Source organism: Colletotrichum tamarilloi (assembly GCF_030869305.1).
Source record: "Colletotrichum tamarilloi strain Tom-12 chromosome Unknown Scaffold_150.1, whole genome shotgun sequence".
Taxonomy (NCBI): domain Eukaryota; kingdom Fungi; phylum Ascomycota; class Sordariomycetes; order Glomerellales; family Glomerellaceae; genus Colletotrichum; species Colletotrichum tamarilloi.
The window spans coordinates 1-16,917 of NW_026849533.1; the positions used below are offsets into that span (position 1 = coordinate 1).

A 16,917-nucleotide genomic window follows, 5' to 3' on the forward strand; every position below is an offset into this window, starting at 1 on the left:
TCCTCGAGAGCCTGACGAAGCTGATCTTCGGTATATTGAGGCATTATATATAGAAGAAGACATGTGCAAAAGATGAGCCCATTTGGACGCGAATTGAAAATGTTGTGATAAAAGGAGGTTGGGGGTGGGCATTGGGTTGTGGTGGATTTTCGCGTTTTTGTGGGTGCCAGAAACAGGGGGGTGCCAGGAAGTGGGTATGTTGACTTATGCCACATTACCTTATGTGCTCTATCAGAATATAATTCAAAGTCATCGAAGGATCGCATTCGCTCCTTTCTTGTAAGCATTTGCAATCAATAAGAGAAAACATCCGAAAGATGACACATTCTGTTCATGTTAATCCAAGGGTTCGAGTGAGTTGGAAAGCCGGCCCTCTTTCGCCAAGAGTGTCCAACACGATGGGTCGCGTCATGCATCCTCACTGCAACCAGGCCACGCCACCACCAGCCCGCACTTTCTTGCCAACTTTGAAAGGGGAAAAGATATAACAACCCTGAGAAGAATGTAGAGCCGGGAATATCAAGCAATGAGGTTACGGTCGCTTTTTCAGAGAGGAAGGTGGCAATGTTAACCGTGCTCTAGACCCGTTCTCACGGTAGTCCTTGGCGGGAGTGGCCGGTCAAGACCCATGGCTCCCGCAGGCAATACGCGGGGATACTGCGAGGTTGATATGTGGGCGTTTCCGCTTTTGAGATTCAATTGCCTTCGGGAACTACCAACGGCCAAAGGCGAGAGCGTTCGACGAAGACTTCAGAGCTCAGAAGACTGCATTTTCTCCTGAAATGGGCTCTAACCCCGCGGGTGGAGCATCGCGTAAAGATCCCTTAGCGAGTCTTGGGCCCGTCCATGATTCAAGGCTCGATGCGGGTGCAATGCCTGTCTAGCACAGCGGTTACTGAAGCAGTTGCTTGGCTATTATTCCCATTGCCAAGATGTAGCATCACCGTCGAGGGACGGCAACTTTTAACTAGCCTGGTATAGTCTGTCGGCAATAACTGCAACCCAGCCCATAGCATGTGAAGTTGTAAAAACTTAGACCGGGGATAACGTCGGACGATGGGCGTCTCAACACGCCGCAGTCGTTTTGTGCTCAGCACTCAGTTCGTCTAGTCGTCATTACCAGGCGCAATTCTTTTCCTTGTAGTCCTGTGAACCCTCGTTGGATTTGCATATTGCTTTTGGTGGTGTTTCTGCTCGGTATAACTTGTAGGCGCGCGGGGTGACCCGTGCCTACAACTTCTTGGCTAGGTCACAAGTATGTATCCAACGAGATCAGATAATGAGAGCTGAGACGACTGGCTGCGCCTGCATGCATCTCTTGCGTGACGAAAGTTTAGGCGATTATCTGCGGTTAACATAAGTAAGGCACCCTTGTCACCAATAGCCCCGACCTTTCCGTCCTTGTAGTTACGACCACCAATGAGATGCACGCCAATTGTAGTCCAAGCTTGCGTTCCATGAGCTGTGCTAGGATCGCTCGGGAGCCTCCTCTTGAGTCTCGAGACTTTACATGTAGGTACTCACCCATCGGCAGAAATGACCAAGAGTCTGAGCCGGTCCGGGATCCTGGGTTGCATTCCCCCAGCCGTTGCAACTTCCCCGCTCCCGGGATTCTTGAATCAGGATGCCGGACTGGCAGGTTTTGACGACTCGGTTCTCTCTCAACCCGATTCCAACCCCGGCATAGGTCGCCAACTATAGACCCGTAGTGCACCTCGCGGAACCAGGCCCGAGACCTAAACCATGCGGGAGAGTTGCACGTAGTGGAGCCGCATCCTGGAGTTCTCATTGCGCACTTGGGGTCACTTCCACGATGTAAGGGTACAGCACTGCATCTAGGGGTCATTACACGTAATCTAGTCACGCGCATGGCCAGGACGAAATCACTCAACCAATTTCATGTCTTGGCAAAGACGGCGGAGCGGGCTTCCTAGGGAGGTTGACATGGACTTCAAGATGGGGTACCTTTCCGCCGGCCTGTCTGCCTGGCGGTCAACGTTCTCTGAATCTTGAGAATCCTCGTAAATCCAATACTCATGATATCCTGCAGACTGATCCGGTGATCGGAGTAATACGGAGGCCTCACAACATACCGTTGCCCGCGTCGGCTTTCCCGGGTTGAGAATGTCAAGTCCGCAGAGTCACGCTGCAGCGTGTCATTCACCGCCTATAGTTGTCGTGATGAGAAAACACTTGCGTCTGCTAGAAGGCCAAGACAGTCCATCGAAGGAAGCGACGGGAGAAAGTGATGGTTCAATCTTGGCAATGGTCGTCGACGCGGGTATCGACATTGGGTCTACGACCTCATCCTCTGTCGTTCACAGTTCACTTTCCTTCATGGAAGAAAGTTCCAGTAGGGACACAGTTTGATTGGGATTGTTCTCAAGACTCTTGAAAGTTTAGGTGGGAAGTAACTTTTGAGACTTGTGATAAAATGACGACGATTTCCGTGCGACGATCTGAATATCCCCAATCACAAACATCAACTTTCTATCTTATTAGTAAACTCAAGTCATCATGCATCTTCTCCATGTCTTTATCGCTATCTGGTTCCTGTTGGTGGCTTCTGTAGTATCTCAAGAGGCCCCTATTTGGGTTCAAGGTGCTCTTGAAGACGCGACTGCAACTGACGATGCCTTCAACACAGGCGGGACAATTGTCGTCAATGGCTTTACCGTCAATGTGCCAAAGAACCTTCTGGTACAGTTTCCAGCTGCCTGGGTGCCCTGGAAAGAGTTTGTCGCCAATAAGGCGGATTTCACCGGATATGAGACTTTGGTATAGATACCGGGCATGCATCTCAAAGTCAAAGAGAGCATTACTGATATCCGCGTATAGGTCATTGGAAATAGCATCAACGGAGAGCCTCGTGTTGCTCAAGTCCAACTCTACGAATTTTTCGAAGGGTTGAGCAGTGGCTTTGTTGATTCTGTAGACTTTGCGGATGGGAGTCTCAAGATCCAGAACGGGCCAACCGTCAGGATTTCAGACCCGAATGCTGTTTTCTCAAAGGGCTATACCGGCGCGCCGTTGATGACTGCGGATGATCAGAGTCCCAGTATCACGTCTTTCTCGGGGTTTCCCATGTGCATTCCGCGCAATGGGACTGATCCTCTCTGTCCTTTGAGCAACCGACCTTTTGTCGGGCCGGGCACTTTGTAAGTCACTTTATCCCTTGATATCGTCATAGAAGTCCAGACAACAAGCTGACTTTGAAAAAAGTACGGCACCTGACCCAGTTGTAATGGCTCCATTCCAAGCCGGCGATTTCATCACCTTTTCCGGGTTCCGTCGAGGCGCTGAGGTCATTGCCTTCAGTATTGTGGCGCAGAACGTGCAGATCAATACTCTCGGCGATGTCGTCTACGTGAGAATGGAACTTGGTCTGCTAGGAATTGACAACCCAAATCCCAATGCTGAAATTGCGGAGTCTCGAGTAAGTGCGATCAACTCGACATATCCTAGCCATATTGGTCAAATTGCTGACAATTGACCCTCTGCAGTTCATCGGCTTTGTCTCCAACAACCGTGCCACAGTCTCTCTGTACGCGATGGACGTTGATCCCTGTACAGGCGCGACTACCGACCGCATCATTGCCTCCATGGGACTTCGCGGTGGCCGTAATGCTCAGAACAAGTTTGAATACCGCAACAACATCCTCTTCAGGTATACCCGAGAGTACCGAGTCACCGCTGAGATTGATGGAGTGGCCAAGACCCGCGTGACCAAGAACGGAATCACTGCCGGGACATACGTCCAGCCTGTCAACGTGTGGGTCCCCGGAGAGCAAGATGTGCCTGGTGTTCCGCCAGTCTCATACGACTTCTCTCAGATGGAGTTCCTGACGAAGGGCGTCGGCGTTAACGATGATGGCAATGTTTGGGGTCCCCTCGAACCATTCCCTCAAACCGGCGTGCTCATTGAGCCTCCCGTCTGCGCTGCAGCTCGGGGCTTGGAGTTTGAGAAGCGAGGCCAGATAGGCAGATGGTATGGCCGAGCTCGCGCGGATGCAATCTCCCAGGCAGAGAATGTTGATACCACTGAGGCCTTTGTCAACATTGCTCCTGATGAGGCTGCAGCGATCGCGGAGAAGAAGGCCGAGGAAGAAGCTATCAACGAGTCTCCCTGAGTACCTCGGGATGATTGGTGCTAACACAACTTTTGACGATTGGAGATGTGTACGGCCATCCCGACGCGTACCGCCAGTCCCTTCATTACATTCTACACTCTTTTTCATCTCAACATCAATCACCACAAATGTTTCACTGTAGATACTTTCACTCCCTGCAGCACTTGTCTGCAAAATATACGACACAAGATCTCTTATACAGTAGTCAATCATCATCGCAGAATTGCCTTTCTCAGCTTAAGAGAGTGGATTGAAACTTCCATCGTGTTCTTGCAAGGAAGACTATGTACACTACTTCATACCAATTGTTGAATGTGTTCAGAAGAATGGAGCATATGTACAGCAGAAAGAAACTGGGAGCTGGCAGCTCCAACATCCTGAAAGACAGTATTGCTCACCGGAATTGAAAGCAGGTGAAAGTTGTCTTTCAGATAACGCCTCCCAACCAACAAGTCTTAATCATCAAGCAGGAGTATTGACGGTAATGCTAGCCGATCCGCTGCTGTAATAACCCTCGGTGGCCACGATCATGTAGTTATGGGTTCCGAGGTTGAGCCCGACTGATGCCCAGGCCGCGAAATGGTTGCCAGTTGTTACAGTGCCACCGGTGCGCTTGGAAGTTCGCTGTTGGATATATCGTTAGTCCGAATTTCTCTAGTACTGTGACTAGTCCGGAGACTTTGGACACAGGGGACTTACAATGGACCAATACTGTTGGAAGGTCTTGGTGCCCTCAATGCTGGGCTGGTTGACGCGGGTGCTGACATAGATGTCATAGGTGCCGCCGTCACTGGTGACAGAACCCTTCTTCGTAGCAGCGGAAGCTGGGTTGTAGGTGCCGTAGTTTTCGACAATGTAGTACTCAATCAGAGGGTTCTGAGTCCAGCCGTAGACAGCCAGGTACTGTCAAACAGGTCAGTTTTAGATGCACCAGCACACCGTCGACTCTTCAATTCCTGTCGCGTTTACTTACACTATTTCCATTGGGGTTGTAAGTGCCAGAGTAGTTGATGGTCCTAAAAGATCAACCGATTAGAGATGCTGTATGTCATAAGAGATATAGACTTACTTGGAGCCTCCCGGGTTCCAACCCTTGCCTCCGACAAAGTTGCCGCCGCCGCCTCCCCAGTTGACGCTATAGGAGCCGCCGGCGCCGTTGGTGTAAGTGACTTGGGACCCTCCATCAGTCCACCACGAATAATAGTATCCGTTGTGGTATCCGGTCGAGCTTGGAGTGGATTGTCGCTTCTCGATCAGTTCCCCGATAGGACTGGCAATGGCTCCGAATACAGTCGCCAACGTAACAAGCGCTCTGGAGAAGGAAACCATGGTGGTGGCTCTGTTTGATCAATGGATTCTACTATTCTTCAATTGTTGAGTTAGAATTGTTCTGCTACTGCTGACTACCGGATCTATGCCTCTTTTATAATGTGTAGTCGGATGCTATTCTTGTCTGACTGGACAGGAAGAATTGGGCGAAATGAGGCTAAACGTGTCTGACAGCAACCGCATCGATACGTCTTACACCCAATGACTTTATCGCGGTTGAGACAGAAGATGTTGACATGACTGGGTGATTACAGAAACGCCCTCGTGACAAGTTCGGCGTTACGCGGCAGTTGCCTTCCAAGTTTGGTACACTAAGCACTTGGGACCTTGGCACCGGGAGATGGAACTCAGGCTAAATCCCACATTTTGGTGTGTCGCCCGACATAATCTGGGGTACAGCGGCACTGCAATCTCTAGAAATACTCTCGATAGTTAAGATCTGCAAGCCGTCCCGCTCTTGCAGCGGCAACGATTTTGCCATAACATTTTACCCGTCGTCTAGACCTAAAATGTATATTGTCACACCGGAGGGAGAGCTTGGCCTCCGATGACCAGATCTGGTATCGGCTGAATGGAAGCCATCGTGAGTCGACGCATACTGTTGATTGGTTTGCTTGCAAATGCGACCCGATTTTGCGGTTAATGGTGAAAAAATTCAACCTATACCGAAGCAAGAAGCTTCGTCCCGACTACTTGAGTTTTGAGGTTGAGGAGCAGGTAAAGGCATCGCCGAGTTAAAACATTCTTTCCTTGAGTGAATGAACACAAAAAAAGTGTGGCAAGTAGAGTGCACTCAAGTGATATGCTCGGGTGAAATCACATGTGGTGTCGGAGCATATGATTGATGCACATTCGAGTTGAATAGTTTACTACTAAATGGGTGAAAAACGTGCACTAATCCTTGCATATCGTTCCAGGTGGGCGTCTTTGAAGGCAGGAGAACGGTGGAACTATGCAATATGCTACTTCGACCGGCAGCTGTTCAAGTTGACAACGTGTTAAGAGTCCTATAGGAAAACGGCGGTTACACGTGACTAAGTTTCACGCAATTGATCTTCCTGCAACGCCAAGGCGAACGACACTGGGGTTGACTGACGATTTGCTTCCGCTTGTGTAAATCTATGGTGCCAAGGTGCATCACCTGGGCCGGTGGATCGATTTGAGTTTAGCGAACAGTAAGTCTATTCCTGACGTCAAGAGAACGAGGTCTAGGAACTCGCCAGGCTAAAATTGCTAAAATTGTTATGCCAAGAAAATTTACCTCATCTGGAATTGTGAATCACCTCTATGATTGGGGAATTGAGCACTACAGTGGCTCAGAATAATTCTCCTGATCGTGACCAGGATGCGGAAACACGGTCCTGTCCACGGCAAAACTTGCCGCGGACCTGATACAGGCACAGGTTCAGGAGCTGGGGGCGAGGCAAGGATAGGCACATCCTCTACCGAGAGCGACGATCTCGCAGTCTGCACTCTGTAACAACAATAGCGCGACAGAGTAAGATCAGGTGGCATTGGTGGGCTGTGGCTGTGTGGCCTCAGCTCCTGATTCTCACATCGCCCAGACTCGTCGCAAAGTCGGCGCAAGTAAAAATGAGCTGGAATGAGAGCGTTAATGACACATCCTTAAGACGGGTTTGGACGATCAACTTTTGGGGAAGATGGGACTTATCTGGGGAAGGCCGAGGACTGCGCCGCGGAAACAGAATTCAGCGAGGCAAATGATTCAATCGTTGAGGTGGCCGTTTCTGATTATTTTTATTCACCCAAGAAATCCAACCGTGATTCGAGTCATTCCGTGACAAATGGCTGTAGTGATCTACAAAGTCGGTGGCCGGCGGCCCCGATCCCCTCTAGGCAAAGACATCCCCAGGCCAGCCCTCGACCGGAGAATAATGCACGATTCCGGGGGAGTCCATTTTTCTGTTCTGCTCTTGGCGAAAACAAGAGTCTGCTCCTAGAACATCGCGCGTTTGAAGACGGCCTCGCTTCCAGAATCCCTGACCACCAAGAGGTCAGAGGTCACCCCAAAACAAGCGTCATTTCTAATACGGGAAGGCAGCAAGCTTAAAGTAGGGTTCCCACGTTATCCCAACAATTGGTTCTTGTCAAGAGAGACCGGGCCTCTTTCAAAATCATGCACAGCGAAACCCAGAAGTGCGGGGGTTCGCGTTTGGCAGAACAAGCTTGAATCTGGTCTCGAGGCCCGCCAGGGGCCCTGGGCAACGAGACCTGTGGAAAAAATCTGGTCCCATCTGCGGTCCAATTGTAGCCCAAGTTGCATTAACTTTAAAGCTTGAAACGGCGATGCGGACAAGTTTTGCGACAAGATTGGTGAAGGCCCTGGAGGGGAGTCCGACCTAACCGACTTCGAGGTGTGCCGAAGAGCCGGGGCTACCCTGGTCTGCGGCACAATTAGCCTCGTTTGAGCTGCTGATGTGACGGGATGATCAGGCATCTGAACAGGTCTTGTTGCAGGATGAGGCTCATGGCTGTCATCTCGAGTCAAAGAAACTCATCTGGAGTGTTGCTGAACGTAGTGGTGCACTGGTGCTCAGGTGACACCGCCATCCGGAGTTTCAGGGTGTGACAGCAAAGTCTGTATGTAAGCATTGAGCATGTGGTGGTGGCATACCATCGAGGACTGGATCTCAACATACATAAGAACATGAAGAGGATCTCCAGCTCCGGCACAAGGCTTCTCTTCTGTTTTGAGCGTCTATCTGGCTATCTCCGTTCTACTTCTTACTATTACATTCATTCCGTGCTGTGCGCGGCTCTTTTTAATTGAGCTCTCATTCATTAAGACCTGGTGTCACTTGCGCAAAGAATACCACTCACTGTCACGAAGTATCAATACAACCTTACAGTCAACATGAGGTTCTCAACTGCCGCTTTCTTTGCCATTGGCCTTTTGGCTGGCAACGTCATTTCTGGTAAGCTCATCCTTGATTACGTTCCAATCCCACGAGCCTAAGTGTACTAATACGGTCCCCCAGCCCCCGCGGTCCAAGGAAACGATGTTGCCCTCCCGATCGAAGTCCGTGCAGAAGACTTCGTCGCAAACGACGCCGCCCACCTCGAGGCCCGAGCGAAGAAGAAGAGGGCTGCCGGAGCGGCGGCCAAGAAGAACAATGGCGCTGCCGCTGCCAAGGCGAACGCCGCCAACGCTGCCGCGGCAAAGAAGAATACCGGTGCTGCAGCGGCCGCGAAGAAGAACAACGGCGCTGCCGCTGCTGCCAAGAAGAAGAACGCCAATGCGGCAAAGAAGAATGCAAACGCGAAGAAGAATGCCAACGCTGGTAACAACGCCAATGCGGGCAACAATGCCAACGCTGGCAACGCGAATGCAGGCAACGCCAACGCTGCCAAGGGCAAGGGCAAGTCCCAAGCCGAGTTCTCTGGCTTGGCCTGCACCGATGGGAAGGGGGCTGGTGCTTGCAACGCCAACGGCCAGTGTGCCGTCAATGGCAAGACGACTGCTATCGCTGGCCAGTGTGGTCAGGCAGCGAAGAAGGCCAACAAGCGCTACGTCTCAGATGTCACCCACCTCATTTGAAGCAGCAGCCGTTGACGAGGGTTCGTTTTGGCGTAGGATTGGGCGGCATGGACTTCGTGGATTTTATGAACAAAAGGGGGAAATGATCATCGTAGCTTCGCCGACTCCATATATGTGTAATGAAAATTGATCGAGTCTCAAGCTCACATAGCTTCCTCACTTGGGTAGCAACATCAGGCGAAGTTCAATGAACACAAACCGGAATTCAGGTACCCCAAGGGATATGATGGCATCTATTCATGCGAGCTTGCTTTGTTCCCAGCATCTGCTCAATGATGCATACGCGTGTTCAAGAAGTTTTGGATAGAACCTTGGATTGTGGGCCATGAAGCAAAGAATGATGGGTCGAGTTGTTTCTGATTCATACTTCATTATAGCAGACATCTACGACTTCCTTTCCTTTTCAGCTTCCCTATCAATTCGCTGCTAGGACAATATAATACCAGTTGGTGTTCTTATATCCTCGGGAAATTGCCGTGGGTTCCATCCAGCGTCCGACTGGTCTCCACATTCACGGTATTCGGCATCGGAAGGAATGACGAGCCGCTCGCAGACGAAGTTTCTGGCAGCCTCTATTGACATACGGGTGGGATGAGTCGCCGCCATTGCCATTGGTGTTTCGGAACATTGGCATCCTTTGGCAGAATGTTGCAGATCCAGAACCCCTGCGTCGATCAACTCCTGCCAGAATTTGACATCTCTGTCACGCTGGACCCGCCGTTCTCCATCGTCTGCATCAATATTTGACGTAGAAGATGGTTTCGGGTTGACATGTCGTCTGTGGGGTTGCTGTTGGTCTCTGCCTTCTAGGACCGTTCCGATGATCAAGAGCCACCTGACTGCATCACACTTGAAGTGTCCCCTGATCAGAGCAAGTGCGGCGCCGACATGCCGGCTCTTCGCAGCGGCGATCATTGGCATGAGACCACGGAGGTGGCTGAGGCGGTGGTATGGGTTTAACCAATGGTGAGGTTTTGCGTTGTCCCTAAGTCCAAAAGGGCCATGTCCTTTGGAGAGCAACTCACGGATGGTTACCTCATCTCCGCGACTAGCAGCGACCTCAATAAGTGACCTGGCGGGGCGGCAGTAATCTGAAGTCGACTGAATCGAAGGGTCAAACCCCCATTTCTTTTTCCAGCGATGCTGGTAAAAGTGTCTTTCTAGAGCGTAAGGCGTGTGTGCAAGTACGTTGAACACCATAGAATGCCCATGTTTGACGGCCTCCTCGAGACACGTGTCAATGGCATGTTTGAACCTTTCATTCCTCCTGTTACTGCCGTAATAAGTTTTGAAAGTGGTTCCCTTCTTGCGATGCGGCATTTGGTTATCCAATATCAATTGGAGTATCTCTAGCTGTTGCGCGCACACAGCTTCCAGAAGAATTTGACCCAAAGCCTTGCTCGGTACTCTTCGGTCTGCGGCATCCAAAAGAGCACTCATAGTCTCCAGGTCGTCAAAAGCCATGGCTAGCCTCCAGAAGTAAAGATCGTAGAATCTGACGCCCTTTATTTCCTTTCCTCGGACCGTCTTCGTTATCTTTTCTCGTGAAGTATTGATCTCGTAGTTAATCAGAAGAACAGCGAGGTTCGAACTGCCACTCCTGATCGCAGCTTCCATGACTGATCCCAGCAGCGAAGAAGCAGCGTATCTTCCATCCCGAGATTTTGTCATCCCAATAGAAGATAGTGATTTAGGACCTTTGTTCAGGATCTGAGATAGTACAAGTCTCTCCGCGTCTTCTGATTGCAGATAGAATTTGGCAAGGAATAGCAGGTCTTCGAATGGCTCATTTGTGACGACGGGATCCGTCTCCGAAGGAAAAAGCAGCTTTTGAAAATGATCACTGAAGAGGTCCCAAATTCCATAATGTTTGACTGCATCTGGAAGATGGACGGCTTGTTTGCAAAGATGATGGATGCGTCTGTACCGTTCTTCGCTGTCGAGATTCAAGCCATCATCTCGTATTGTCCTATCAGTGATGGCGTTGATCACTGTAGCTAGGCTTGTACTCCACGGTAAATGACGATATGGCTGGATCATGAGGTACTTTGCCAGGAAGAAGCTTGCATTACCGCGATGTTGCACGCGGCACTGGGGTGAGGCCATGTGCGAGTGGTCTTGCTTGGCAAGAATGCCGACTTCTGGATTGCGCCTCATCTTGTGAAGAAGTTTGGTTATGTAGATAGCTCTCATGACAATGATCTCGAATAGCTCTGGCGTTCAATTAGCCCTGCTACAAGAAAATGGCTGATTCTGAAGGCGTGAACTTATTGGCCGTGATGAGAGGACACTCACTCGACACACGTAGAAGACGCGTTGCATCTCTCAAATTGAACTCGCTCTCCTCATCGTACGCAACGACGTCTTCGAAGATTTGATCAAGGCATTCCAACGGCAAGTCCAAGAGGCGTGTTGAGTCTATGCTGCAATCCATGGGGGCAAGGGCTCGTCCCTGATCCCTTTGAGCCATCGGAGCGGTTTCTAGCAGTTTGGTCTTCTGGTGGTGGTGTTGTTGAGGAGATTTTGCCCTAGTACAAAGCTCTCGAGAAACCTTGGATACGTGGATTTAGAAGCGAATATATTCAGGAGAAATCGAGTATAAAAATTGGTCCATTCCACTTTCTTACCAGGCTAAGAGGTTACATAAGTATCGAATGGGTGGTAAAGCGGTTGTAAGCCTGAGCCCCCTGTCAACCCAGGATAAGATTCCATTGGCTGAGTCCGATGTCACCAATATCCCCACTGAGGCCAATTCGCTTGTGAGGCCATTCCCATCGATGACCATGTGCAGCAGCAATAGTCATCGGTCAATCTCATTTTTTGCCTAGAGGTCTTTCGTTGAAACCAGAACCAAGCGTATCCTATAGCGACTTGAATGACCACAGCTATACACATTCATAGTTCTATTACCCAAAAAGCTTCACTTTCACGTTCATTACTGTTCTCCGCCTACTCCTTCTCGGATTCTCTCTAGTTCTGCGAACTTCAAAACGTCAATCACCTCATCATAGTTGGAAGATTTTTCTCAACGCTGCTCCGAACCGTTTGACTGCCTCTTCAATTTGAACCAGGGGTGCGGCAGCGAATGTGGTCCGGAAGAAAATCTCATTCAGCGGGATGTGCTTGTTGGCATTGAACCAACTACCCCGAGCAATGAGAGCGCCTTGAGCCAGCGCCTCTTGCCATATCTCCTCTTCAATCTCATTTGGAGACTTCGTTGAGGCATCGGGGTGTTTTTGCCAGTCCACGCCTAGCCATTGCTGCAATGGTTTAGTAAAAGAACATTCTACATGCAAGTAATGTAGTACTCACAAACATGCCCGCCCGTGCCGGCTTCCATGCGACGATCTCTCGGGGCAAGTGCTGTTCGCAAGCTCGCACCATGAAATCCCGACGCTCAGTATACTCTCCACGGATATGTAGCATCCACTCAAGGAACCCGGCATGGCCCCAAAACTCATCTAGAAGCTTGAAGAATGCGAGTTGACTGAATCCGCTAGGTCCCTGCGTTGATACGTCGGCATGGGTTTTGTATCGCTCTACTACTGCTTGAGGGGCAGTAATCCAACCAATTCGAGATCCAGGGCTGATGACCTTGCTGAAAGAGTCCATGCGCATGACACGCCCGTCTACGTCGATGCCGAGGTATGTCGGGACGATCGCGTTTAGTAAGTCTGCCGGCGACTGAGGGATGGTGGAAGGTGTTGTCAGTTCTGCGGATGCGCTGTAGGCGTCCATCTGAAGCCAGTAGTAGGGATCGTCTTCCAGAATGATCAAATCGTGTTGCTGTGCCACCCGGTAAATACTTCTGCGACGCTGTAGACTTTGAGTAGCACCAGTGGGGTTGTGGCCGGTTGGGACGAGGTATAATAGGAATGGCTTCGCTGCGTTCTCGTGCTCTGCTGGGTTCCATGTGTCCAAGACCTGGAGGAGGCTCTCTGGCAGCAAGCCTTCTCCATCCATGTCGACACCAAGGAACTTGACACCCATCGGCTTTGCAGTTTCGACCGCCGTCGAGTAGGTGAACTTCTCTGACAGCACATAGTCACCAGGTTTGGCGAGCATGCGAAGGGCCATGTCTAGCGCCGAAGTGTTGCCAACGGTCATGGTGCATCCCCAATCTGCATAAGGGGGGTTATGGACCATCTCGGTGTGTTCAATGATCCATCGTAGAAGTTGCGGAGACCCGCTACCTTGACCATAGTTCAGCGCTACAGAGATATCGAACACGCTTCGGCCCTCGGAAAGGTCTGTTTTGCTCGATCGGAAGCATGCATCATCAACGGAGGAGTCTGATGCAGACTTTGACCTGGAGCTGCTTGGAACGAATGACGGCGTGAACGAGAGTGTCTCGAAAGGAAGGAATTCGCTGAGTGGAATACCGCCGCCAAGAGAGATAACATCCGGATTCTGTAGGTGCTTGAAAGCTGCCTTTAGCGAAGATCCTGTTCTCGCTGTCGATTCGTGAGTTAAACGGTCTGGTAGGTATGGCAAGGTTAGCTCTACCACAAAAGCTCTCCGCTGTCACTGTCACAGATTCTGAACTAGAACCAAGCACTCACGGTTCCAATCTTTGGCTAGTGGCTTATGCTTGTCTGTTCTGGTCTTGAAGTCTTCGGTGGTACATTGAGCTGCGACGCCCCATTTGCTGGCCGGGACCGTGCGCCGAGCCGGCTTCAACACGGCATCGGTGACAGTGTCCGGGATGGAGGCATGGTCGGAGTTGATGTATTCGCCCATAATTATTCAGGTGAAGATGCTGGAACTGAGTCACAATGATGTTAAACCCAGTGAGCTAGAAGGATCCGTGGATGTCGAGATACCCAGACTAATTACTTATACAACGACGTTCGATGCTTTGCTAATCTGCGTTGAACCCATTCCGATGGCCCTTGACTCACGTCGAGCCGTCGGAGAGAGGGTCAAATAGAGATAGGAACAAATTTAATGGAGTCACAACCTAGATATCAGCAACGATTGGCACCGATTGATGTCTCACTTGTGGATAGCTGTAATGACATTCGCGCCTTTCCTCGCTCTCTGTGAACTAATCGGCGCAACCTGCTGCTCCTTATCGGGAATGTTCCTGTCAAGAGCGCCCTAAGAGTCTAGGATGGTGGGGGAAAACAAAAGAGAAATGGGACTACGGCGTGAGATCGGAGTGATGTGGGGTTCGGAGTGTCAAACTCAATCAAGGACACTCAACCACAACATCGTCGGAGTCAAAGGAGACCAGAGCTCGCCGAAAGACTTCTCTTCGAGCTGAACCTATGCATTCATTTCACAACAAGCAACAAACAGCCTCCATGTAATCTGATGATGGTACATATGAGTCGGATATGAAAAACAAGATGAACGTGAGACTTGCTGCGTGCGAGCCCTGTCGGCGTTCGAAGCTAGCATGCGGGCACGAAAGACCTGCCTGCACACGGTGCACTGGCCGTGGGCAGCGGAGTCATTGCGTTTACAGATCTAGACCTTTTCGGAGAAGAGTAACGAGAACGCAAGTCCAAGAGACGGAGTAAGTCTGCAATAACGATTATATAATGGTGATGTTGGTGACTGACCCGCACTTACTTCCAGAAGCCTGATGTCAGTTGGGCCGGCAGAGACTATTGCAACGACGACCTCGTCGACACCTCAATCTCCAGCTGATACCCTGTCACCCAATACAGGAACACCGACAGCATCGACGCAGCCGTATCGCTATCCTAACCCTGGCTTTCTCGGGATCTCAAGCCACTCTACCATCTTCAACCATGTCTTCTCCGGTGATGGTTTTGGGCCTGCTTCTGATGCAGATTTGACTCCACAGCCCAGTTTGGCATCACCAATTGATCTAGTTGGCAACCAGGTTGTCATGGATAAGGCGATGCATGCGCTGTCACGTCTAGAGAAGATGGACATCTCCAAAGTCACACCTCTAGTGCGTTCTTGGCTCGAAAGGGGAGTAAACTTGCCTTTGGCTGGACCTATCGTTATTGAGTGCTTAGGGTCCTTGGAACATTGGAGAGAAGTCCTCGCTCCGACGACTGATATTTCTGGAGAGAGTGGTGGCTCCGGCTCTGGAATCACAAGCGCTGGCTATGTGGCAACTCTGTTGACCAACACACTGCGGCCTTTTGACATGAGTTCTCAGTCAACTCGGCAAGACTTCCTGGCCCAGATGGTTGGGTCCAATTTGAGGTGGGAGACGTTGGGTATCTTCTTTGTCGCTGCAGCCAGGGCGGCGTATGACACCCCCTATTTTCCGCCCCTTTATACAACAAATGAGCAGCGGCGAAGACTGATGCAGGCACTAACTTACATCGGGGACTATTGCCTGGAGACAAGCCTCTCCCTCGATTGTCTTAATGATCTACAGTTGATCCTCCAATATGAAAACTTCATCGTTCATTCACATCTAGATGGTGATCAGAGTAAGTTCGCAGATTGAACCACCGAAGCCTGCTGATGACCTTGCTCATATCCAGGCTACCATTCATGGAGACGAATTGGAGATCTTGCAAGTTCGCTCTTCGCACTAGGCTACCATGAGAAGATCGAGAGGTGTAATCCGAACCTCCCTTCTTTCATCATTGAGCTGCGAAAGGCTTGCTTTTGTCGAATCTACACGGCCGACAAGGGCTTAGCAGTGTTTCTTGGACGACCTCCGCGGATAGTGAAGGACTACTGCCAATTTCAAATACCCAAAGTGCACAATGGATGGATTGAAGACGAAGTTGACGACGCAAAAATGGCACATCTTGAGCCCATTAATTACAACGCCGATACACGATGTGTTGCGCGATTTGCACTTCTGAAGGAAGAGGTGCTTCAACTTTTGCGGAGGAAAAATATGACAGATGTCACGAAAAACATTAGGTTTGCTAAGACTCAGTCGTCAATGACTCGTTGATACTGATTTTACTAGGGAGTTCCGTGGAAAGGTCGAAGCACTGTGGCAAGATTTGCCAGGTCATTTCAGGCTCGATTCGAGCCTCCGAGAGTGTCAACAAAGCCCCTTTGGAAGAGACTTTTTAGCCCATATCAGGTTAGACTATCTGCATAACCTGTTCCTTCTGGGGCTCGTTTCACAGCAGCCTATCTCCGAGCCCAACGACGAACTCTTGAAGGTTGCGATAGAAATGCTTTCCATTGTGGTTGAGGTCATTCTACTACGCGATCAGCTGGTAAACTCCGGGACATGCCTCATCTGGAAAGTTGCGCAATACGGACTCCCCGCTGCGGGAGTAATTTCTCTAGCATTATTGAAGGAAAATGCTGCTTCAAATGTTTTTCTGCACTCGAGGTCCAAGATGATCCAAGACCTCAGCGTCTTGGTTGCCGAGACTAGGACCGGAGCTTGGATTCAGGCCGGCGAACCGAATTTCGCGTTATTTACCCGAGCAACTGGGACAATCCAGACAATGCTTGACTCTTTGCTCGCTGCAAGACCATCTGCGGAACAAGTTCAAACGACAAACGTTGCTACTCTGGAAGTTTGGGAGCCTTATTCCAATCACCAGCTTTGGGACTTTGAGATGGAGTTCTGGTCTAATCTCGCAGAACACCCTACTCTGCTTGCTTGATGGATCTAGTTGAAGAAGCAAGTCAAACTTACCGCTTCTCATGACTAAGCTTGCTCACACGTTTCGGAACGAGAAGGCGAATAAGAACATAATAATCTCGCAACTTGAGGCTTTGCGTATTGGGAGGCACGTCTGCCTCCATACTGTCTCCATGTTCCTTTACTAAATCAAGGTGTTCTGCCAAATGAGTACCTTCCTTCACTCAGGTGATTCATAGGATCGGCCTTAAACATTCGTAAGTTTATTGAGCTTGCCGAGTTCCGTAAGCCCCTTCGGAAATGGGCAGGTATTAGCACTACCTACCATAAGCAGCTCTCCGATATCCAGC

General features: G+C 50.2%; 8 protein-coding genes across 8 annotated transcripts; 4 read left to right on the forward strand and 4 right to left on the reverse strand.

The window, feature by feature from the left end:
- Positions 1-1,351: 1,351 nt before the first annotated feature.
- On the reverse strand, positions 1,352-1,846 carry CTAM01_15147 (uncharacterized protein; the record flags this gene model as incomplete). Its single annotated transcript, XM_060531146.1, has 1 exon — positions 1,352-1,846. The coding sequence occupies one exon, from the start codon at positions 1,844-1,846 to the stop codon at positions 1,352-1,354; it is 495 nt and encodes a 164-aa protein (XP_060374246.1).
- Positions 1,847-2,517: 671 nt separating this feature from the next.
- CTAM01_15148 (uncharacterized protein) lies at positions 2,518-4,130 on the forward strand (the record flags this gene model as incomplete). Its single annotated transcript, XM_060531147.1, has 4 exons — positions 2,518-2,778; positions 2,839-3,158; positions 3,223-3,436; positions 3,504-4,130. The coding sequence occupies 4 exons, from the start codon at positions 2,518-2,520 to the stop codon at positions 4,128-4,130; spliced, it is 1,422 nt and encodes a 473-aa protein (XP_060374247.1).
- A 462-nt stretch (positions 4,131-4,592) lies between these two features.
- Positions 4,593-5,459, reverse strand: CTAM01_15149 (glycosyl hydrolase family 11; the record flags this gene model as incomplete). Its single annotated transcript, XM_060531148.1, has 4 exons — positions 4,593-4,754; positions 4,830-5,033; positions 5,104-5,146; positions 5,200-5,459. 4 exons carry the CDS (start codon positions 5,457-5,459, stop codon positions 4,593-4,595), a joined length of 669 nt encoding a protein of 222 aa, XP_060374248.1.
- Positions 5,460-7,052: 1,593 nt separating this feature from the next.
- On the forward strand, positions 7,053-7,184 carry CTAM01_15150 (uncharacterized protein; the record flags this gene model as incomplete). Its single annotated transcript, XM_060531149.1, has 1 exon — positions 7,053-7,184. One exon carries the CDS (start codon positions 7,053-7,055, stop codon positions 7,182-7,184), a length of 132 nt encoding a protein of 43 aa, XP_060374249.1.
- Positions 7,185-8,334: 1,150 nt separating this feature from the next.
- On the forward strand, positions 8,335-9,018 carry CTAM01_15151 (uncharacterized protein; the record flags this gene model as incomplete). The annotated part of the gene is made up of 2 exons (XM_060531150.1): positions 8,335-8,395; positions 8,459-9,018. The coding sequence occupies 2 exons, from the start codon at positions 8,335-8,337 to the stop codon at positions 9,016-9,018; spliced, it is 621 nt and encodes a 206-aa protein (XP_060374250.1).
- A 426-nt stretch (positions 9,019-9,444) lies between these two features.
- On the reverse strand, positions 9,445-11,488 carry CTAM01_15152 (uncharacterized protein; the record flags this gene model as incomplete). The annotated part of the gene is made up of 2 exons (XM_060531151.1): positions 9,445-11,231; positions 11,314-11,488. 2 exons carry the CDS (start codon positions 11,486-11,488, stop codon positions 9,445-9,447), a joined length of 1,962 nt encoding a protein of 653 aa, XP_060374251.1.
- Positions 11,489-12,023: 535 nt separating this feature from the next.
- Positions 12,024-13,758, reverse strand: CTAM01_15153 (aromatic amino acid aminotransferase; the record flags this gene model as incomplete). Its single annotated transcript, XM_060531152.1, has 3 exons — positions 12,024-12,278; positions 12,331-13,472; positions 13,581-13,758. The coding sequence occupies 3 exons, from the start codon at positions 13,756-13,758 to the stop codon at positions 12,024-12,026; spliced, it is 1,575 nt and encodes a 524-aa protein (XP_060374252.1).
- A 599-nt stretch (positions 13,759-14,357) lies between these two features.
- Positions 14,358-16,589, forward strand: CTAM01_15154 (uncharacterized protein; the record flags this gene model as incomplete). The annotated part of the gene is made up of 4 exons (XM_060531153.1): positions 14,358-14,539; positions 14,590-15,437; positions 15,492-15,882; positions 15,932-16,589. The coding sequence occupies 4 exons, from the start codon at positions 14,358-14,360 to the stop codon at positions 16,587-16,589; spliced, it is 2,079 nt and encodes a 692-aa protein (XP_060374253.1).
- Between the last annotated feature and the right edge of the window lie 328 nt (positions 16,590-16,917).